The sequence below is a fragment of the Cervus elaphus genome, chromosome X (assembly GCF_910594005.1).
Source record: "Cervus elaphus chromosome X, mCerEla1.1, whole genome shotgun sequence".
NCBI lineage: Eukaryota > Metazoa > Chordata > Mammalia > Artiodactyla > Cervidae > Cervus > Cervus elaphus.
The window spans coordinates 82,950,181-82,974,254 of NC_057848.1; the positions used below are offsets into that span (position 1 = coordinate 82,950,181).

The following is a 24,074-nucleotide window of genomic DNA, read 5'->3' on the forward strand; positions in this document are numbered from 1 at the left end:
GTCCTGTTTCTCAATCTTGCCTGCTTCCTTTCCCCCTCTAATTTCCTAGTAATTACCCCCTGGGTAAGGTGGAAGGTGAATGGCTGCTGAGTCTTAACTTGACACTGTTTCCACATGTGTAGAAAAGAAGGTTCCCAGCAGCCTAGGGAAGACTGCCTTTCTTCAAACACTATGCATGCTTGAGTGTGGCCAAAACCAGAGCAGGGTTAGTGTGCATGAGTGTTGCTCTGCTTCACAAGATCCCAGATAACTCACATTTCCTAATGGAAATGTACTCATGGCCCTAGTGCTTGTGTTTGTGCTGTTGTAACTCTTGCCTGGTCTGTACTCATCTCTTCAAAGTGTTAATAAGTTATACATGTGGCTGATGCTGTCTTTTTTCCTTCTCCATGATGTAGTTTCCACTTGGTTGTTCTGAGGTTTCCTGGATCACGAGCTGGGGATTTGTTTGAGGAAGGGGCAGCACTGGAGGCTCAGTAAGGAGAGACTGTGGTCTATGAGCTAGTTGGAGGGGCAGAAAGAAAGCATTCTGCTCTAGTCTGACTTTTCTCCCCAAGCTCCCTCCCAACTGCAGCGGTCTGCTAACTCTTAGGTGAGATGACGGTTAACAGATGGTTAACATTTGTAGCCCAACATCCTACAAGGGAGAAGGACAAACAAGAGGGTTTTGGAGCTCTGCCTCACTTCCAACCCCACAGTTAACCTGTAAGGAAGATCCAGCCACACTTGATGGTGTCCTGGTTGTCTGCCGTGATGGTGCTGCCCTCTGCTGTCACTTCAGGGTAGAGGAACCATTTAAAACACAGCCGGTTAGTGAGCGAATTTAGAATTTACTTCTCTGAAAGATTTTGGAGAGCTGGGCAGAAGCAAGACTTTCTATCCACAAGCTGCTGCCCAGGGCTTGTCCTTAGTCCCTCCCTAGCTTCTTATGCTCTTCCAGTGCTACCTAAAGCAGAGACTTGCTTGAGGAAACTATTACACAGTCCTAGAAAGGTGTCTGGAAATGCCCCAGGATCAGGGAACCTCACCCACCTGAGAGTCCTTTCCTCAGAGCTGTGGGAAAGCATTTTCTCCTTTGATTAGGCCCCAGTTTTGGCTGACTAGGGAACCTTTTCCCTTGACCTCAACCATGCTCCAACTCAAGTTCAGTCGCATATGTCTCTTTGTTCCCGGCGCTGGATCAGCTCCTCATTGCTCAATAGATAGTCATCAATGAACGTGAAGATTTCCTCGGGGGTGACAGGTTCCATGTAGCGTTCCCGGTCAATTCCCTGCTTGTCAATCAACACCATGTTGAAGTAGGAGCGCGTGAGGTGCTGAAATTGCCTAGAGAGATGAGCCCAGGGATGTGTGAGACCTTGTCTGGACATCATCCCGCCAGATTCTAGTCCTCTCTGATCTTTCACAGCTCCACTGATGGACTAATTCTTTCCCCACTGAATCACTTGGCCCCACCCCCTCCAGTACCTATTTCAAGCCCCTTTATTTTTCTCTGCTCACACCTTAGTCTTGCTGCCCCAACATCTCTAGCTCTGTTAAGCTGTCCCTTCCTCACCCAAGATGGAACAGCTTTCTTACTACCAAGCTGTGCTTGCCTCACAGGCCCCCTTATGCAGGGCTATCACATATAGCAATGCAGGCTGCACGTAATAACTCCAGGGAGCACCAGTCACGGGCACTATGCCGTGACCAGTGCTTCCCAGAGCTGGACAAGCATAGCCTGCACAACCAAACATGGCAGCCCTGAGGTTGATCAATATCACCTGGTCAACCTTCAGGTTGATCAGTATCACCAAGTCTGCAGTCTCCTTCCTCTGCATGTTTTCCAGTCTTTCCTCTTGTTGCTGTTGTTTAGTCACTAAGTTGTGTCTGACTCTTCTGTAACCCCATGAACTGTTGCCCACCAGGCTCTCCAGGCAAGAATACTGGAGTGGGTAGCCATTCCCTTCTCCAGGGGATCTTCCCAATCCAAGGATTGAATCCACAGTCTCTTGCATCTCCTGCATAGGCAGTTGGATTCTTTACCACTGACTTTGCTACTGAACCACCAGGGAAGCCCCAGTCTTTACCTGGGACTGAATCTTTCTGTCCCTGAGATTAAGCCCTAGGGGAAAGTGTTGTTTATGCAACAGAGAGGAGTGATGGCTTTATTGGTTCTGAGTATATGTGGAGGGATTGGGAAGGTGATAACAGATAGATAATGAGAAATGTCAACTTCTACCACCTGTTCCCTATGGTCTTCTCCTCCCCAAGGGTCAGATGGGTTTGATTCAGATTTCAGTGCCTAAAGATGCTTTTTGCTCATTTGCAGACTGAAGGCAAAAGGATACAACCACCAGGCAACAGGATCAAAGGCTTATCTAAGTCATGTTTGAGTCTGTGTCTCAGCCCTGGCTGTGCTTCAGGGTCACCTGAGGTGCCTCATAAAAGCACAGTCCTGAGGTGGTTTGAGGTGGTCATCTGTATTTTCAACAACACCCTGCCATTTCATTCTGATGCCCTGCCACACTCTGATCTTACCTAATGCATCCAAAGAGTTCAAACACAAGCAATTCCCCGAGAGAATAGTGTTTGCTGATTTTCCCACAACTCTCTTGTGGCCAATGTCCTGCCTAAGGTTTCTACCCACTCCTTTCCTGTTGCCCGCCAGTCTGGACCTGAGTTCCTCAATGATATTGGCTGACAGCTGTTGCTCCCGGATGCGCCCCACTTCCTGAGGTGGCTGCCCCACCAGCTCGATGATGGTCACGTGCCTCAGGTCCAGTCCACAAGTGGATTGCTGGGAGGGGAGAGAAGAAGGTTTTCCTGAATAGGCTGTCAAACCCAAACCTAAGGCTACTTAACTGATTCCTCCTGGGATCATGTCGAGGCAGTGTGGGAAAGAAGGGGTTTCTTCACAAACCATCACATGAGTGGGTCTACCCCCTCTTTCCTCTGTCATTCCTGAAGCACTTGCCCCAACATGCGTGTGTGCATGCTAAGTCGATTCAGACTTGTCCGACTCTTTGTCACCCTATGGACCATAACCTGCCAGGCTCCTCTGTCCATTGGATTCTCCAGGCAAGAATACTGGAGTTGGTTGCCACGCCCTTCTCCAGGGGATCTTCCTGACCCAGGGATCAAACCCGTATCTCTTATGTCTCCTGCATTGGCAAGTGGGTTCTTAACCACTAGTGCCTCCTGGGAAGCCTACTTACCCTAACAGTGTTTCCTCTATTCTAATGAAGTGTGGAGATTGGTTATATCATGTGGGATAGAAAAGAGACATGTAATTGACAAATTGCAGTAACATCATCCCTCCTTGCTTAGTTTTGAATAGATTTTTAAATACATAAGTTATTTTGGGGGGGTTACCAATTGTTCATTTACTGATATGTTTTAAATCCTTATCTTGCTTTTGCTCTAGTGCTGCCTCTTCCTTCAGCCTACACCCCCTGTTCATTTTTTAAATTGAATTTATTTATTTTAATTGGAGGTTAATTACAATAATGTGGTGGTTTTTGCCATACATTGACATGGATTAGCCACAGGTACACTTATGTCCCCATATCCTGAACCCTCCTCCCACCGCCCTCCCCACCCCATCCCTCTGGGTTGTCCCAGAGCACTGGCTTTGAGTGCCCTGCTTCATGCATCGAACTTGCACTGGTCATCTGTTTTACATATGGTAATACACATGTTTCAATGCTATTCTCTCATATTGTCCCACCCTCAGTTTCTCCCATATCATCTAAAAGTCTCTTCTTTGCATCTGTCTCTTTTGCTGTCTTGCATATAGGGTCATCATTACCGTCTTTCTAAATTCCATATTATATACATTAATATACCATATTGGTGTTTATCTTTCTGACTTACTTCACTCTGTATAATAAGCTCCAGTTTCATCTACCTCATTAGAACTGATTCAAATGCATTCTTTTTATAGCTGAGTAAGATTCCATTGTGTATATGTACTAAAGCTTCCTTATCCATTCATCTGCTGATGGTCATCTAGGTTGCTTCCATGCCCTAGCCATTGTAAACAGTGCTGCAATGAACATTGGAGTACATGTGTCTCTTTCAATTCTGGTTTCCTCAGTGTATATGCCCAGCAGTGGGATTGCTGGGTTGTATGGCAGTTCTATTTCCAGTTTTTTTTAAGGAATATCCACATTGTTCTCCACAGTGGCTGTACTAGTTTACACTCCCTCCAACAATGTAAGAGGGTTCTCTTTACTCCACACCCTCTCCAGCATTTATTGTTAGTAGACTTTTTGATGACAGCCATTCTGACCAGCGTGAGATGGTACCTCATTGTGGTTTTGATTTGCATTTCTCTGATAATGAGTGATGTTGAGCATCTTTATGTGTTCTTTTTAAAATTGAGATACTAGTTGACATATTAGTTTCAGGTGTATAATATAATGGTTTGATATTCGTCTAAATGATCATTGCAATAAGTCCAGTTAACATTCATCACCACACAGTCACAACGTTTTTCTTACAATGAGAACTTTTAAGATCTATTTTCTTAGCAATTTTCAAATATATTATATAGCTATAGTCACCATGCTGTACATCACAGCCCCAGGACTTACTTATTTTATAACTGGAAGCTACATAAGTTCTTTGTGTGTTAATCGCTCAGTCATGTCCGACTCTTTGTGACCCCATGGACTGTAGCCCACCGGGCTCCTCTGTCCATGGGATTTCCCAGGAAAGAATACTGGATTGGGTTGCCATTTCCTTCTCCAGGGGATCTTCTGGACCCAGAGATCAAACTCATGTTTCTTGCATCTCTTGCATTGGCAGGCAGATTCTTTACCACTGTGCCACCTGGGAAGCCTGTGTGCTCCTTACCATTAGGCTACATGGTCACAGTCTTTTCTTGGTCTCCAGAATTTCCCCAAAATAGTGTCAGTGCTCTTTCTGTGACCCTTTCTTGCCTTCCTCACACTAGGCAGTGCAGCCTGTAACCGTACCATGGTTTTTTGTCCTGCTTCGCCCAGCAGGGGTGCCTCTTAGCCAGTTACCTGGGGCAACGTTGAAAGCAGCAGTGAGCACTGCTTGGTGCTCTACCCCTTGTTGAATCTTTGGGTTACTCCTCTAGACCTGGCTTCAAAGTCACAATCCGCCCTGGCTGGTTCCTCTTCTTGTTCCTGCTTTCTTTTAAAGCTGAGGTGTTGCTTTCGTCTGCCTTTTTTTGGATCCCTGGAGGAACGGGGTTCTTTTTGGTTTAGACCCAGGGTCATTCTTTTGATATGGCTGCTTTCATCATGGCCTTCTGAATATTGACTTGGCAACTCGTAAGAACTCAACCTTTAGAAACCCCCTAAATAGCTTCTTCTTTTACCTGGGTATCCAGACCCTTTCAGCTTCTCAGAGTCTTGTCAGAGTACTTTGAATTCTCTTCAAGAACCTAGTCTATTCTTTATTTTTATTATTATATTATTTTTCTCCATTTCAAATGAGGAGAAGGAGGTGACAGAGAATGAGATGGTTGGATGGCATCACTGACTCAATGGACATGAGTTTGAGAAAACTCAGGGAGATAGTGAAGGACAGGTATGCCTGGTGTGCTGCAGTCCATGGGGTTACAAAGAGTTGGGCTCAACTTAGTCAATGAAAACAAAAATAGTTGATTTACAATATAAGTTTCAGGTGTACAACATAGTGATAGAACCTAGCCTATTCTTTTTGAAAGTCCCAATAGTCAGAACTACTCTGCCCTTTCTGCTTCTCCTTCCCCAACAGTGGCTTTAACTAGATATCTGGTAGAATGTTAAAAATCCTTATGCAATTCCCTCATTTTACTTTGCAATATCATGACACTTTTCCTTCTTGTCTGCTATTAGTAGTGGTTAAGAGCACAGATCCTTGAGTCAGATTGCCTGGGTTTAATCGTGGCTCAGCCATTTATTAGCTAGTGACTTTGGGCAAATCATTAACCTCTTTATGCCTCAGTTTCTTTACCTGCAAAATGGGGATAGTAAGGGTACCTATTTTATAAGTGTTGTTGGGAGAATTAAATGAGTATGTATAAAGCACATACTTCTATACCTAGTCCTTATACAGCCCTCACTGTCTAAATGTTTGTTAGTGTTATTATTCCTTGAAAACTTAAACATAACTAAATCCCCACATTTACATTTGATCACAGGTCTTACAGGTTTTTCAGGAGTGCTTTGCCACACTGTCTTCTCATCCTTCATCAAGCCTCCTGCAACCCACCATGCCAATGATTTCACTGCCTTTTCAGTAAAAACACAGTTGTTTTAAAACTGTGCTAAATTTGTCTACAGTAAAACTAATCAAATGTTGTCTACAATCTAAGGAAGTAGCATTTGTGCTGTAGAAAGAGCAAGTCTTTGAGTGAGACGTAGTAAGAGAGTAACAGAGTGGGGTGGTTGTTGTTTGACTGCTAAGTTGTGTCTGACTCTTTGTGAACCCATGAACTGTAGCCCACCAGGCTCTTCTGCCCATGGGATTCTCCAGACAGGAATACTGAACTGGGCTCCTCCTCCAGAGGATCTTCCAAACTCAGGGATTGAACCCATAGTTCCTGCATTGGCAGCTGGATTCTTTACCACTGTGCCACCAGGGAAACCCAGCGGAGTGGGATAGGGGAATGCAAAGGAGCTAAGCCCTGATTAGGGGAGTGGCTCTTACCTGTAGCATAGAGATTTGCATTTTGTAATATCGGTTGGAGGGATCAGGGGCTGAGATGATGAGAAGTCGCCGTTTCTCATAGAACTGATCAAGAAGGCCAGCAGCTGAGTTGACATTGACATTAATCTTCATAGCTAGGGCAGAAGCACATGACCCGTCAGAGTATGGCCTGTCCCTTCATCCCAGAATGGATAACAACATCCTGAGGCTTTCAGGTTAAACTTTTTTGGTTGTTTCTCCCTTTCCTTGGGGGGAAATCCTAAAAGAACACTTGGAGATTTTAAATCCTTTTTCTTGGAGGTGGAGTATGCTAGAGGGGAACATTGGCTCTTGAAATATCACAGAATCCCCCATTCCCACATCAGACACATTGCTTTTGGTCCCTGAGCCATAGACATTGGGAGACCCCTCAGAGAAGCCCTGATCATTATGTCCACTCTCCCCATTCCCTAGTTTCACTCACGAGCACAGATGGGTGGTGATCCTGACCACTGGCGGCTGGACTGGCAGACCCGTGAGGGGGTCCCTTGGCGCTCATACCCTCCATCACAGTGGTACTCACAGGTGGCACCATAGTTGTCCCCCACTGAGGTACAGGTGAGGTAGCCATGCTGTGGTGGTTTCAGAGTTGGGCAGCGTCTCACTGTCAGGGAGAAGTTCAAGTTAGGTACTATGGTAACTTTTGTAGAAAACAATAGGCTAAGAGGGTGCCCATGCTGGGTTTTCTAGATCAGCAGACCCAGGATATTCAGAATGAATGACTTCTCTGTGTTGCCAATGGCCAGGGCTAGAGGCAAAATTTTTGCTTTCTTATGGAGTTAAATCTGAAATGTAGACAAAAGTGTTCATAAAATGTGGAAGAATGGATAAGTGTATATATATATATATATATGTGTATATATATATATATATATATATATATATAGTCATCAAAAGACTAGCAATCTGCAAAAAAAAATTGCCATTTTTTTTCAGACTTTGGGGACACTCTGCATACAGATGACCACCTTATAAATTACTTTTAATATGAAATATCACTGGGCTCCCCTGGTGGCTCAGAAGATAAATAATCCACCTGCAATGCAAGAGACACAGGTTCAATCCTTGGGTCAGAAAGTTTCTCTGCAGAAGGAAATTGCAATCTACTCCATTTTTCTTGCCTGGAGAAGTCCATGCAGAGGAGCTTGGTGGGCTACAGTCCATGGGGTAGCAAACAGTTGGACATGACTGAGGAACTAACAGTTTAAAATATCCATCAGTGGGAGGAGAAGTGTTGAGCAAAGTATGATAGTATGATATATTCTTAGAAGTAGATTATTATACTGTGATTAAAAGACTTCTGAAAAAACTTTAAAGAACATGAGAAATTTACCTGTGTTATAATGAAAAGTGAAAAGGGGTTACCTAAGATTGGATATGCAGTGTGATCTCAATTACGTATTTTTAAAGTATGTGTGAATAAAAGACTGGAAGAAAAATACCAAAAGATTAACAACAATTGCCTCTGGGTGACAGAGTAATAGTTTTTTTCCCCCTTTGTGTATTACTTTATTTCCCACATGTTCAACAATGAGTATGAATTAATTTTATGATGAAAACAAAACAAAAAGCAAGAATCAGCAGCCAGCACCACCAATTTCAGCAGAGGAGAAAGACTGAGAACAAAGGCTGATTGACTTTAATCATTAATTTGAAGGCTAAGAAAAGAAATGGATACAGAGTACCTTGGTGGGTTTCATGTAGATTTGGGAGAATGAGAAAGTCTTGTTGGGGAGCAGAGTTTCTGAAATGTGTATACACGTGTATACAAGCTTCCTGAATGACCTATTTCATGAATTTGAGTTTCCCCTCTCCCAATCTGCATGAGGTGTCTGTTTCAGGCATAGGGAGGAGAGGGTTGTGATGGGCATCTAGAGGGTAAGGGAAGAGCAGAAATAATAAGCAATGCAGAAATGGAAAACTTCTTTCTGACCTTGTACTTTTACAATGAACTTGCAGCTGGCCCGGTTGTAGGCTCGGTCATAAGCAGTGTAACGAATCACGTGTTCTCCCTCTGGAAAGTGAGAGCCAGGTTCAGGGCCTCGAAGTATCAACCTACATGGGACAGGGTGAAAGAGCCACTGAGGAAAGTGACTCTTAGAACTGGGGTTTGGGGCACATCATCACTGTACCATCAGTCTGTGTGGTTCAGTGTGGGCTACCTGAGTGCCTGGCATCTGTGACTCACCTGGTGATGGTACCATCAGCAGAATCTTTCACCAGGGGTGGGTCCCAGTATACTCGAGCAGTCAGTTTCTCCGGCTCTGCCATCTTCTCACGGGAGTGGGGACAACGGATCTTGGGGGGATCTATGTCTGCCAAGGTCAGAAATCAAGTGCTGACTCATGGGTCCCCTGCCTTCCCTGGAGGGAACCCATGAAACAATACCACACCACTGGGTAGGTAAAAGATGCAGTTCAAAATGCTCAATGAAACTTGTGAGGCCTGACTCCAAGGGAAGCGATTGCTTTGTTAAGCCTGTGCCCAGGGTGCCACCTTTTGCAGCTAGTGGGAATGCCTTCTGCAGTGGACATAATGCCAGGCTGGCCCTTTGCAACAGGACAACTGGGAGCAACCAGCATTTACCTACACATACAGGCTCTCCTCCGCTCCATCGCCCATCTTCCATGCAGATTCGGCTGCGGTCACCTTCCAAGTGGTAGCCACTGGAACAGCTGTAGTCACAGCGAGAGTCAAGAAGCACCCCATTTGTGCACGTGTAGGTGCCACTCGTGATGAATGGCAATGCATGGCATCTCATCTCTAAGAGAGAATCAGGAGGCAAGTTCAGTGGCCTGTGGGGCTATGTGGAAGTAATGCCTAGGCATCTAGCCTAGGGAAGACCATGTCAGAGACAGCAGAAAATACAGGGAAACATATGCCCAACTGCTCTGACATTTTTGCGCCTGATTGCCTCTTTTTCCTAATTTCTTTCTTATTTTGATATTATGAAGTACAATAGTACTCTTGGGGGGTGGAGGTGGGAAGATGGTCTCAAAGAAGTTACTCATCCAAGTTCATGGATTTGAGAAATGCACCTCAGTTTGGATCCCAGCTCCACCACTTAAGTAGCTCTGTGACTTGAGCAAGTTACATCATCTCTCCAAGCCTCAGTGTCTCCATCACTAAAACGTGTATACCATGAAGTAGGATTGTTGTGCCAAATATAGAGACAATGCATATAAATCTCTGGGCTTATTTAGGGCCTCATCAGCTCGTAGTTTTCCTCTCTTGTTCCACAAATGCTAGATGCCCTTGAACAAATTCAAGGCTCCTTTTTAAATATAATGTTGGTGCTGCCACAAGCACTCCTCAGCTGAGGCTCACTTACATGCCCACTGGTCCTCTGTGCTGTGTGAGAGTACAAATCAGGCCAATCCCAGTAGGGGAGGGGTGGACAGCTTTGGAGGCATTTGCTTAAAGGCGAGTCCATGTGCTTTAGACATTACATGTGCCAGAAGTGGCGACAGCTCCCATGAATTGATTGTAAATTTGTGTTTGCCAAAGTCCAGTATGAAATACCCAAGTAGGCCAGTCATATGTTCCTTTAGGTTGTCTAAGTTCTAACCCTCCTTAACTTCAATTATTGGAGCTTTGAATAAAGATTCTATAAACTATGTTTGTTTTTGCTTCCTGGTCAAACCAGACTTGAAGGGGATTGCCTTTTATGTTTTCCAGCCTCCTTTATATAAAGACCTAAGCAAAAATGACCTTCTTGAAATCAGGGCCAAGTAAAAAGGTCTGTCTTTCTGTTGATTTTATTTTCTTAGTATTATATGACAGTGAAAATGATAGATCCAAAGTGTTTGCCCTGTGTCTTTTATGAGGAAGTACAAAGTGAGATTCAGTGTTTAAACAGGCACAGTGGTAAAAAATCTGCCTGGCAATGCAAGAGACTCAAGAGGCATAGTTTTGATCCCTGGGTTGGAAAGATCCCCTGGAGAAGGAAATGGAATCCCACTCCAGTATTCTTGCCTGGGAAATTGCATGGACAGAGGAGCCTGGTAGATTATAGCTCATGGGGTCGCAGAGTCAGACACAACTGAGCAACTGAGCACACATACAACACAAACTTTTAACTGGTTTCATGTTAATTTGTCAACGTATTTTAATTTTGTAAGGTCAATTCAAATTCATTTTGGAAATGATGGGGTCTAGTCCTATAACAAATGGCTTATAGTCACCTCGAGGGGTATAGTGGCTTCATTTTTTCTGGCTACCAAACTTCTCCTCTATTCCACAGCATCTTCTCCAAACAACCCCAGTTCTCTCTGAATGCTCAGCATTCTACATCCCCTGACACTCCATTCACACACACACATTGGTTAGTCTAGAATCAGTCTGGTAATTAAGGAATTGGCTCTTGAAGTGGCCTTGCACACATGGGGGTTCTACAAATGGCATTCATCAATGGATATAGGGACAGGCAAAGCTTAGCTGCCAAAATAGGGTAGGCTGTAGGGTTTCAATAAGAGGTAGGGATTTGGGAATGGAGGTGAACATGATGTGAAATGTATGTATTAGCACCCCTGCATTCCAGCCTTAGAGGTTTTTCTTGACTTTCAGAAGAAAATGAAGACTAGCGGATGTCTTTTAGCTTCACTGCCAAGGCCTAAGACCTTAGGCCAAGAAGTACAGTAGTTTACCACAAGTGGGAAAGAGTCTGAGACTGCACATGCTTGAGAGTTCCAGAGGAAGGCATAAGTCCACATCAGGCCCCAGGTGTAAGCTTTCCACGCACTCCTGGGCCCTTTGAGACTGAGGGCTGGTTGCTACTTGCATGCGTGTGTGCTCAGTCGCTAAGTCATGCCAGATTCTTTGCGACTTCATGGACTGTAGCCTGCCAGGCTCCTCTGTCCATGGGATTCTCCAGGCAAGAGTACTGGAGTGGGTTGCCATTCCTTCTCCAGGGGTTCTTCCAAACTGAGGGATTGAACCCATGTATCTGGCATTGGCAGGCAGGTTCTTTATTACTGAGCCACTGGGGAAGCCTGGTTGCAACTTAAAATGCCCCTATTGTTTGATCCATAGTCACAGGGAGAGAACATGAGCTAGAATGTTAGGATGGGGAAAGGTCCCGTTGGGATCCTGTGGAAATTTTCAATTTGTACTTGACAGAGGGCATAGTAATACCTCCAGGCATATACCCTGGGTGGCTGGCTGGCTGGCCTCTCTCACATGCAGATGTCAGGCTATACATGCACACCACTTACGCCTGCAGTAGGCAGTTCCAGACCAACGGCGGCTTGGCAGGCATTGCACTGATCTCCGTCCAATCAGTCGAAAGCCCCGGTCACAGGAAAGCTCACAACGAGTGCCCAGGCTGCTGTGATAATTTCCTCCTCTTGGTGAGTAGCATGTGGCTTCACCATCCTGGATGTTTAATGTATAACACCATCGGGGGACTATAGCAATAGAAGAAAAGTAAGCTATAAGTACAGTAAGCTATAAGTACAGTAATCAAGACAGTGTTATATTGGTGAAAGGATAGACACATATACTGATGGAACAGAACAGAGAGCCCAGAAACACATTCACACAAATATGGCAAAATTATTTTTGACAAAGGTACAAAAACAATTTAATGGAGGAAAAATAGTCTTTTGAACAAATGATGCTGGAGCAACTGAACTTCCATAGGCAAAAAAAAAAAAAAAAAAAGAGAGAGAGAGAGGAAAAGCAAAGCAAAGAACCTCGACTTAAATGTCTGATGTGTGTGTATGGATGCTCAATCTCTAAGTCGTGTCCTACTCTGTGTGACCCCACGGACTGTAGCCCACCAGGCTCCTCTGTCCATGGGATTTTCCAGGCAAGAATACTGGAGTGGGTTGCCATTTCCTCCTGCAGGGGAATCTTCCCAACCCAGGGATTGAACCTGCATCTCCTGTGTCTCCTGCATTGGCAGGTGGATTCTTTACCACTGAGCCACCTGGGAAGCCTGTATCTCATACCTTAAACAAAAGTTAACTCAAAATGGATCATGAACTTTAATGAAAAAAGTAAAATTATAGAACTTCTAGGGAAAAAGTAGAAAAGTCTTTAGGATTTAGTACTAGGCACTACCAGTAAAGAACCCACTTGCCAATTGAGAGGGTAACAGGCAGGAAGGCCAGGGGTCTCCAAACAGAGGAAATAGGCTGCAAGTTTAAAATGAGGTTTCTCTTAAAATTCTGTATTGCCATGATGACACCTGGTTCCACCTGAACTTAACTTTTCTCAAACCTTGAGCTAACCAATGCATTTTTCTTATGGAGATGTTTTTCTTAAGCTATGTTAACAAAACTATGTATTTGCATTGGAATTTGGCTTTCTTCAAAATGGTTCCACTGAAGACTTTTTTCTTTTCTCAAACCTTGGGCTGATAATAGCTCAACAAACCAGTGTTCATATCAATTGTTTTATGGCTGGGGGATGATACACCTTGTGCCATCCTATCTGAAAAATGCATATTGTGGGAGAGGGGCCTGGTGAAACTCCCTCAGCCTTGAGGTGTCTCTCTTATCTGATTAATAGCTTTCTAACAGATATAAAACATCCAGCTAAAGACTAGCAAGGGGGCACTCTTTCTGCCCCCTTCTGATGTCTATGTCAGAAGCTTTGTCTATCTCTTTTATACTTTAATAAAACTTTGTCACACAAAAGCTCTGAGCAATCAAGCTTCATCACTGGCCCCAGATTGAATTCCTCTTCTCCAGAGGCCAAGAATCCTGGCATCTTTCACAGCTCAGCAATAACCTTTCACAATGCAGGAGACATAAGAGACACAGGTTTGATCACTGGGTCAGGAAGATCCCCTGGAGAAGGGCATAGCAACCCATTGCAATATTCTTGCCTGGAGAATCCCACAGAGGAGCCTGGCGGGCTACAATCCATAGGGCCACAAAGAGTCAGACATGATTGAAGTGACTTAGCATGTACACACAAAGGGGTCTTAGACATGATATCAAAAGCACGGTTCATAAAATAAAAAAAAAAATCAAGAAATTGAACCTTGTCAAAATTAAACCTTTTGTTCTGTGGGCAGCACTGGTGATAAACACAAACCACAAACTGGGGCTAAAAATTTGCAAACCATATATTACACAAAGGACTAGTATCTAGAATATTTAAAGAACTTGGAAAACTCAACAATAAAAATAAACAATCCAGTCAGAGCATGAGGAAAAGATATGAAAGGACATGTCACTGAAGAGGATGTAGTGATGGCAAATAAGTTTAGCATCACTAGTCATTGAAAGTGAAAGTGAAGTCACTCAGTCGTGTCCGACTCTTTGCGACCCCATGGACTGTAGCCTACCAGGCTCCTCCATCCATGGGATTCTCCAGGCAAGAATACTGGAGTGGGTTGCCATTAGAGAAATGCAAATTAAGACTACAAAAAGATATCATTATATACCCATTAGGATGACTAAACCTAAAAAAACTCTGGTAATACTAAGTGTTAATGAAGATGGGGGAAAACTAGAACTTTCATACACTGCTGAGATGAAGCAACTTCAGGAGATTATTTGGTAGTTTCTTAAAAGATTAAATATACAGTTGCCAGGTGACTCCACAACCCCACTTTAGTATATACCCAAGTGAAAAAGCAAGAGAGTTCCAGAAAAACATTGATTTCTGCTTTATTGACCATGCCTTTGACTGTGTGGATCACAATAAACTGTGGAAAATTCTTCAAGAGATGGGAATACCAGACCACCTGACCTGCCTCTTTAGAAATCTGTATGCAGGCCATGAAGCAACAGTTAGAACTGGACATGGAACAGACTGGTTCCAAATAAGGAAAGGATTACATCAAGGCTGTATATTGTCACCCTGCTTATTTAAGTTACTTGCAGAGTACATCATGAGAAACGCTGGGCTGAAGGAAGCGCAAGCTGGAATCAAGATTGCGGGGAGAAATATCAATAACCTCAGACATGCAGATGACACCACCCTTATGGCAGAAAGTGAAGAAGAACTAAAGGGCCTCTTGATGAAACTGAAAGAGGAGAGTGAAAACGTTGGCTTAAAGCTCAACATTCAGAAAACTAAGATCATGGCATCCGGTTCCATTACCTCAGGGCAAATAGATGGGGAAACAGTGGAAACAGTGACAGACTTTATTTTGGGGGGCTCCAAAACCACTGCAGATGGTGACTGCAGCCATGAAATTAAAAGATGCTTACTCTTTGGAAGGAAAGTTATGACCAACCTAGATAGCATATTAAAAAGCAGAGAACATTACTCTGCCAACAAAGGTCTGTCTAGTCAAAGCTATGGATTTTCCCAGTAGTCCTATATGGATGTGAGTGTTGGACTATAAAGAAAGTTTAGTGCCGAAGAATTGATGCTTTTGAACTGTGGCGTTGAAGACTCTTGAGAGTCCCTTGGACTGCATGGAGATCGAACCAGTCCATCCTCAAGGAAATCAGTCCTGAATATTCATTGGAAGGACTGATGTTGAAGTTGAAACTCCAATACTTTGGCCACCTGATGTGAAGAACTGACTAATCTGAAAAGACCCTGATGCTGGGAAAGATTGGAGGTGGGAGGAGAAGGGTACGACAGAGGATGAGATGGTTGGATGGCATCACCGACTCCATGGACATGGGTTTGGGTGGACTCTGGGAGTTGGTGATGGACAGGGAGGCCTGGCATGCTGTGGTTCATGGGGTCACAAAGAGTTGAACACAACTAAGTGACTGAACTGAACTGATGCTGGGAAAGATTGAAGGCGGGAGGAGAAGGGGATGACAGAGGATGAAATGGTTGGATGGCATCACTGACTCAATGGACATGAGTTTGGGTAAACTTCAGGAGTTGGTGATGGACAGGGAGGCCTGGCGTGCTGCCCTCCATGGGGTCGCAAAGAGTCAGACACAACTGAGTGACTGAAGTGACTGAACGGAAGTGAAATAAAAATCCATGTTCATACAGAATCCTGTACACAAATGTTTAAAATATCTTATTCATAATTGTCAAATCTTGGAGACAGCTCAAATATCCTTCCAGAGGTGAATGTTTAAACTAGGTGTGGTTTATCCATACATAAGAAGGCAATGCTGATACATCCAACAAGTTGGACAAATCTCCAGTGCAGTTTGTGAAATGAAAGAAGTCAGAATCAAAAGACTGCAGACTATGATTCCATGCATGTGACATTCTGGATAAGGCAGAAATATTGGGAAAGATCAGAGGTTGCCAGAGATCAGGGATAGAGGTGGGGATACCCTCAAGGGGCAGCCCTTGGCAAATTTTTAGTACTGTGGCATTGGTGATCTGGCTCTATGCATTTGTCAAAATTCATAGAACTGTACACCAAAAAGTGAATTTTATAGGATGTACACTTATAATAATTGTTTAAAAATAACACAAAGATGTAAGCTAGAGAGAGGGAGGGACTGCATATCAAAGTAGGCTGTTTAGGAAGAAAAGTCTAATCCCAGTGCAATACTGAGCACAAAAGGTAATAAGGGTCATTAGATCATAAAAGCATCATAAAACGCCTCATTGGCTACACAAATAATGACTCTTCAATGGGTTCAGATTTGAAAGGGGAACATATAAATAAGCAGAGGGCCACCTGCCCAAGGATGGGTACATGGGATGACAGAGCTTTCTTAGCCTGGGGTTGGGAAAGCTAAAGCCCCATATGAGCTCATTTGGCCCGAAATCCTAAAAGACAAAAAAAGGGGGCTTTGAAAAAAGGTCACGAGGAGCCAAAGGAACAAAGAAAGTTAGAGCCTCTGTTTGAGGGCAGCTGGAGAATGAAAACAGATGACAGTGAGAAAACTAGCCTTTAAGCCTCAACAGGCTTGTAGCTTCTAGTGGTATTTTTGAGCCTGTGGCTGTGACACACAGCTGCCATCTGGAGAAACCATCTCCAAATGACAGAAAGTCTTTTAAGCACTACAGTTGCAGGGCTGTTGATCATATGGTCACAACACATATGATTAAGACTTTACATTCGAGGCTGGGACCTCAACAATCACTCCTGTTCTATTTTTCACCCATATTCAGTCAAGAAAAGTACACATAAAATTGGAATGGGTAGGATAAGCAAGCATAGTAAAAGGAAATATAAACCTCAGGGTAAATGCTGAGACAGTAATAGAGGGTCTAGCTTTTATAAATAAGCTCAGATTTGCTGGCCTGAAGGAATACTGGCATAAAGAGAACATGTTAGATTTATGGTTTACCAGAGGCAGGGGAAGGGGGGAAGAGGGTTGTATGAAGGTGGTCAAAAGTACAAACTCTTAGTTATAAGATAAATAAGTACTAGGGATGTAATGTACAACATGATGAATATAATCAACACTGCTGTGTGTCATATATGAAAGTTGTTGAGAGTAAATCCTAAGACTTTTCATTACAAGGAAAACATTTTTTCCTATTTCTTTAATGATATATTTATATGAGATGATGGATGCTCACTAAACTTGTGCTGTATGCCTTAAACTTATACAGTGTTGTACGTCAATTATATTTTAATAAGACTGGAAGACAAAAATAAAAAAACCATAAAGCATGACAGTTTACCAAAAGGAAAAAATGAACATGTTGGAAGGCTGGAAAGAGCAAACTCACTATCCTAATTTTCATTTTTCCCCAGAGTTATTGAGGTATAATTGACACATAAATTGTAAATAGTTAAGGTGAACAATGGGCTTCTCAGGTGGCTCAGTGGTAAAGAATCTGCCTGCAAATACAGGAGACTCAGGTTTGATTCCTGGGTCAGGAAGATCCCCTGGAGTAGGAAATGGCAACCCACTCCAGTATTCTTGCCTGCAGAAACCCATGAACAGAGGGGCCTGGCGGGTTGCAGTCTATGGGGTTGCAGAGAGCTGGACACAACTGAGCATGTATGCACCAAGGTGAAGAATGTGATGTTTTAATATATGTATACATTGTAAATGATTACTTCAATCAAGTTCATAAACACATCCATCACCTCATATGGTTACCCTTTTTTTTTTTTTTTTTTGGTAGTGAGAACACTTAAGATGTACTCTGTTAGTAAATTTCAAGTATGCTGCTTGGTGAGACTGATAGCAAAATGTTTTCGAATTAAACACAGGCTTATAAGCAGTTAGGAAGACAAATGTGATCTCCAAGTGACCTCGAGAACAAGTAATTCAAGGCTAACCTAATTTCCTTTTTGGGTGTGGTCACCAGACTAGTAGAACAGGGGAAATGGTGGGTGGGTACATTATGTGGAAGTAAGTGAGGCATGTGACAATGCCCTTCATGCCATTAATGTGGATGAGATGAACACAGGAGAGGTGACAATACAGTCATGGAGATTCAAATTGACTGAACAAATGTACCCAAAGAATGCTGATGGGAAACTGAAACTAAGAATGTGGTAGGAAAAGTGTTAGTCATTATGGAGTAGCTATAGTATGCTAGGCACGATGGTTTATATTTTCATTTTCCCATCCATCATCTCACATAGTTCTCCCAACAGCCCTGAAAAGGTGCATGGGTGTTTATCACTATTTTACAGATGAGGAAGTAACTTGCCCAAAACCTGAAGCAAGTAAGGGCCAGAGCTGGGATATGAACCCAAGATTTGTCTGACTCGAAAACCCATTTTTTTCTAACCACAGTATCTGTCATTGCAGCATGTGAAGTTCTGCTCTTTTGAAGTATACACTTAGATTTTTGAATAGGTAATATAACCACATGGTTCATAATCCCCAAAGTATAAAAAGTTACACAGTTAACTTCTCCCTTCCACCCCTGCTCCCCCACCTATCCCTACTTAGTCCCCTCATCGGGAACTACTGTTAATAGTTTCTTTACACATATAAAGTGAGTCTTATTTTCTCTTCCTCTTTATCACATAGAGTACGTCCACTGTTCCCACCAGCGCTTTTTAAAATAAACTTAATAATGTGTTTCAGAGGTCTTGTCAACAACTGGAGAGCAAGCATGAAAAGTATTTAAATTAAATAATATTTATAAAATACATAGCACAGACAGTGACTGGCACATAATATGTGTCTGTCCAGGGTCAAAATTGCTGGAAGGTAGAGGAGCTGGGATCTGAATTCAGGCCTGTGGCCTCTGCAATTCACTTATCTCTTTCTAGAGATTATAAGGAAAACAGTGTGCTGACAACACGATTGAAAGCACCTTCTTTGTGATTATCGTCAGATAACACAGGCAGTTACCAGCTTGCCCAGTGATGTAGCAATCTGGGAGCAAGTGGTAGCCCAGAGGATTGAAGGACTGGGACATACCTCAGAGAAGTGTTTCTGACTTCAAGCTAGGAGTCAGTTTAAGAGAATTTTCAAGTTCAAGATTAGTGAAAATGGTACCAAAGTTTGTGGGCAGTTTGCTCTAAAATAATGATGTGCTTTTTATTGGTTAACTTTTTTTTTAAACATCCCTTTAAAAACAAAACAAAAAACCCACAATGGGCTACATTTCCAATGAAAGAGAGAGAATGAGCATGGCTTTGAGGTCAGACATTCCTGCATTTGAATTCCTGCCCTGCCACTCCTGAGCTCTGTGAATGCTCTAAATTGAACTTCCCTGAGCTGTTTCCTGATCTGTAAAGTGGGACTAATAAACTAGTTTCATAGGACTGTTTTGAGAATCAAATGAAGATGCATGTGTAAAACATATCTAGCCCTAGGAATGAGAATGATATTCCCTGTGTCGGTGTCTGGGTTTGAACCACTGGTTCATCTCATTTCAAGGAACAACATAGGGCTGCCATGTGTAACTTGTGCCTGCCACAAGTTACAGAAAGTCTTTTAAGCACCACAGTGGCAGAGCTGTTGATTATGAGATCACAAGACCTTACAAGGAATGCTGGGACTTCAAGTTGTACCTTCCTGGCAGCCCCTCCCCCCTCAGCATAGATAACCTTACTAAATTAGTTTTATGTCCTGAGACTAAGTCCTAAAGATAGTCATGAGACACTTGACCCCCAAGACCAAAGGCCACTATGTGGCTTATATTTTTCTAAATGGCTTTATACACATTTAAAAATAACCAATGAAGCAGATTAATATTAATCACAAGGCTGTTGGACCCCTTGAAAGTACCTTCTGCATCTGTTGCTTTTTTCCTATCTATGTCTCCCATTTATGGTCTACTACAATCTGGCTTTTGCTCCCAGAATTCCAACCAGCCAGTACACATTTCTTGAGCATCTACTTTTATTATAGCTCTATGGGAGTGTCATACGTGGCACCTTCTGTTAAATAGAGAACTATTTGGTTGAGGGTAATAAAAAGTAAACCAAAGAGGCAGTATATAATGAATGCCAAATGAGTGATCCAGATAATAAAAATTTATATCAGAAGATGTATATGGTAGGTACTCAATAAATAGTCGCTGAATTAATGAATGAAAGAATGAATAAATGAGGAAAAGCTCAGTGTGGACCAAAACTGTCAGGAAACAGAGTAGAGCTCTATTAATCTGGCTACTTATAGATTTCATGTGTGGAGAAGGGACAATGTGTTGTCAGACTATCTAGACTGAGACCAAATTCTATTAGAAATGATCACAGTGGGTCAGTAGGTTTGGGGAAGGGAGAAACTTGAGTCAGAGAATCCAATTAGGAGGCAGTTGTCATTATCCATGTGTAAAGTAATAAAAGTTTTAATCACTTGGGTTAATAAAGAAATGACAATCCTTGGTGAATGATTGATGAGAGGTGATGAAGAAAGCGGAGCTATTAAAGGTGATGGGGGCTGTTAAAGGTCACATTAAGGTATTTTGAACAGAATAATGGTGCCATTATCAAAAGTGTGAAGGCCAGATGTCCCTTTTTCAGGGAAGATGAAAGAATTTAGTTTTAGAGACCTCCAAATGGAAGTGTCTAGCATCAATTAGAGGTGTAGTCTGGGAGCTCAGGAGACAGATCATGATCACTTGAAATTCAGATCAATGCCTCACTCTCCCTCCTGTCACCAGTTAGAGAGCCCATCTCCTTTCTTGGCTTCATCCATGTTCATAATAGTGAAATGTCATGGAGTCCAAGGATGGAGGTGGGGTGAGAAGAGATAGATGTGTTCACTGTTGCTGAGAGATGGGGAGGCTGAGCTCAAGAAGGGGCCATATGATTTGGGCTTTGGGAGAGGATTGTGATTGACCTTTAAGGGCTGTTGTCTCAGCATGGAGATCTGTGATTGAGAAGGCAAGAGACTGTAGGGAGTTTGGGGGTTGTCAGGTGCTGAGACAGAGAGGCAGTGGGTCTAGACAATTTGGCAGAGTGAGAAGATAGGTAGAAAGAAGGTAGCTAGAAATGGGCAGAGAGGAACTCCAACCTATCATCATTTCTCTACCGAAATTGTTTTCTCAAACGTTACCATTTACCTTCTTCTTGCCAAATACATTGTTTGTAATACCCTCAATTTGTTTCTTTCCAATATTTGACACAGATCTCTTATTCCTTCCCCTCCCTTAAAATTCTCTTCTCCTGTGGCTTTTGTAATATATTAGATGCTACCCCTATCTCCTCCTACATGGATGACCACTAATGATCTCTTTTTCCCTTGTTGGTTCCTCTTCTCCTGCTCGCATCTGCAGATGACCTCTAAGGCTCTGACGTTGGCCCCCTGCTCCCTCAGATACCTCATCCATCTAAGTTAATGACTCTGACCCACGAAGCTCCATCTTTCTTCTCCCCACTGCCTAGAGGGTACAAACCACTTTTCTTTTCTAACCTTGTCTCTCTGAGAGGGGTCTTACAGTTCTCCCAGGCGCCAGACTGGATGCTTTCAGAGAGTCCTTTGTTTCTTAACCTCTTGGTACATCAAATCTGTACTAGGTCTTGTCATCTCTTTCTTTAAAACATCTCTGGGGTTCATCCCTGCTCTTCATTTCTTTTCCACTAGCATCAATCATCTCTAACCAACATCACTGCTACTGATTCCTGGAGAATCTCCCTGACCCAGGCTCTACCCCTCCTGGACTCCTATTTTCCACCCACAATAATGAGGTTGATATTCTGAAATTACTATTTACCGTGCCACTCCCCTATGCAAAAACATATGATGATTCTCTATAACTCCTACCACAACCGCCAAATTCTTCAACATGGCTTGCAAAGCACAGAAACTAAGAATCTTAGAAATGGAAAGGATAGTAGAAATCATGTGGTCTAACTTTCCTTCTAAAGCAGGAATTGCTATTCAGCCTCTCTTTAGAAGGGTCCCTAGATCATGGCGGGTTTCCCAGGTGGCTCAGTGGTAAAGAAAATCTGCCTGCCAATGCAGGAGACATGGGTTCAATCCCTGGGTCAGGAAGATCCCCTGGAGAAGGAAATGGCAACACACTTCAGTATTCTTGCCTGAAGAATTATGTGGAAAGAGGAACCTGGAGGGCTACAGTCCATGGGGGTCACAAAAGAGTCTGACATGACTTAGTGACTAAACTACCACCAACTAGATCATGGAGCCTTTCCTAATTTGGTCTCACTGTTCATATTCAACTTTACTTCCTACAACTCCCTCCATATCCCATCTCCTCCAGTCAGGCTGGATTCTTCCCAGTGCCTTCCTCCTACACGTTTGTTCTTCTCTCTCTACCTGTGGCCGTTTGCTTTGCTGAATGCCCTCCTGTCCCTGTTCTACTTCTCGAAATCTACCCATCATTCAAGGCCTGGTCTAAACATCATCTTTCATGACCCCTCCCCTGACTTTTTTTTCTTAACTCCTATTGTGTTTACTGATAGCACAGAGTTTCATGCTTCCTTGCCCTACACCTGATAATTTTATTGCCTCCTCACTCATATCCCCTACAAGAATGTAAGCTTCTTGAGGGGGACAAAACTTTACCTTTGTAGCACCCAAGGTTTTCCTTACACAGAATTAGGCGTACAGTAGGTACTCAGTCCATACTTAGTGATAGATGGGCAAACGTAATGCTAGAGAGGTTGGATCACACAGCAAGTCAGTAACAAGATTCATGGCTGGAAACCACAGCCCTTGATTCCCTGAACTGCAGCTTTGATACAAATGGGCCAAGCTGGGTGAGGATGTATCAGAAGGCCTAGGCATTAGGACAGAAAAGGCCTTTCCTAAGCCTGAGAAGCAGTGAGGATTACCTTGGTAGTCTAGGATGGGAGTCTGTGGGACCTCTTCAGCATAGACTTCATTGTAGCTTTCATCTGGGTAGTAGCCTGAGCCTAGAATGAAGAAAATATCAAGATGACATATTGGTCTCTGATGCAAGTCCTTTCCAACCTTTTCCCCTTTCCAGCTTGGTCCCTTTCTGAGGACATGGCACTCCATGGGTGGAGAATGAGGTGGCCATTTAGTGGGAAAAATCCTATGCTGTGAAGCAGCACAACTACTGTGGGCAAACTCCACACCTCAGGTACACAGAGCTCATGATGGGGGAGAGGTGGGCAGTTTACTGGGTTTCCCTGGTGGCTCAAGTGGTAAAGAATCTGCTTGCAATGCAGAACACCCAGGTTTGATCCCTGAATTGGGAAGATCCACTGGAGAAGGGAATGACAACCCACTCCAGTATTCTTGTCTGGAGAACCCCATTTATGTAGGAGCCTGGTGGGCTATAGTCCAGGGGGTCAGGTGGCTCTGGTAGCACTAGAAGACTCCATTAAAAAAAAATCAAACTTCTTGACCATCCACCCAACCTGCCCATTTAGACTAGAAATGACCCATTTCCCTGATGCAACACAGGAGTCTTGGTGAGACACTGATGACTGAGTTCTGAGGATGGACTGTTGTCCCAGATAGGAGGAAAAAAAATAGAACCTGAGCAAGGGTCTTTCCACTAATGATGGGCCTTCTTACAGTCATCAGAGGGAAACAATTCTTCAAGCTCCCACCAGCCCACAGGGCACCAGCCTTTTGCTATACAGTCCATGGGGTTGCAAAGAGTTGGACACGACTGAGCGACTTTCACTTCTTCTTCTTTTTTTTTTTTAATCAACTGTGTATTAAGGATAATTCTACGCAGGAAGCTTTTTTAAAAAAAACACATAGAGCCTTATGGTGATAGGAAATCTTACAATTTCAGTTTAAATTGGTTGCCAGGGCTAGGGGTGGCATGCCAGGGCAAAGAGGGAGGGCTCAAGAGGCAAGGGGCTAGGAGTTTCACTGCCTGAGCAGTTTGCCCTGGTTTGCAGAAATATTCAGTCACTCTAATCAGCAGGAGCCTTAGTAGGGAGGTGCTAAACTAGAGAACATTCTGAGTCCACCCCCGTCCTGTTAAGTGGTCCAGTCCCTGTGGAGGCCGGTCTGCGGCTGTCTGGGAGACTAAACAGTGTGTTCCACCAGACGGCAGGAAATGGGTCATACATATGAACTAATTGGAATACAACTTGGTCCTTTCTGGAGGGAAGTTTCCGGAAGCTCTCTTTCCAGCCTCACTGTGTGCCTAAAGCACACACATTAATAGAGCAGCCAGCCGTGCTG

The 24,074-nt window shown here is 43.4% G+C and overlaps 1 protein-coding gene across 2 annotated transcripts in view; it reads right to left on the minus strand.

The window, feature by feature from the left end:
* Positions 1-810: 810 nt before the first annotated feature.
* Positions 811-24,074, minus strand: part of SRPX2 (sushi repeat containing protein X-linked 2) — a 29,024-nt gene continuing 5,760 nt past the window's right edge. For both annotated transcript variants that reach the window (XM_043896445.1, XM_043896444.1), the window contains exons 3-11: positions 22,739-22,819; positions 11,901-12,092; positions 9,274-9,450; positions 8,876-9,002; positions 8,621-8,742; positions 7,112-7,291; positions 6,649-6,782; positions 2,658-2,779; positions 811-1,326 (exon numbers count right to left, since the gene is read on the minus strand). In XM_043896445.1, the coding sequence (XP_043752380.1) occupies positions 1,146-1,326; positions 2,658-2,779; positions 6,649-6,782; positions 7,112-7,291; positions 8,621-8,742; positions 8,876-9,002; positions 9,274-9,450; positions 11,901-12,092; positions 22,739-22,819 (1,316 nt within the window). In that variant the 3' untranslated portion in view covers positions 811-1,145. The remainder of the gene's footprint in view (positions 1,327-2,657; positions 2,780-6,648; positions 6,783-7,111; positions 7,292-8,620; positions 8,743-8,875; positions 9,003-9,273; positions 9,451-11,900; positions 12,093-22,738; positions 22,820-24,074) is intronic.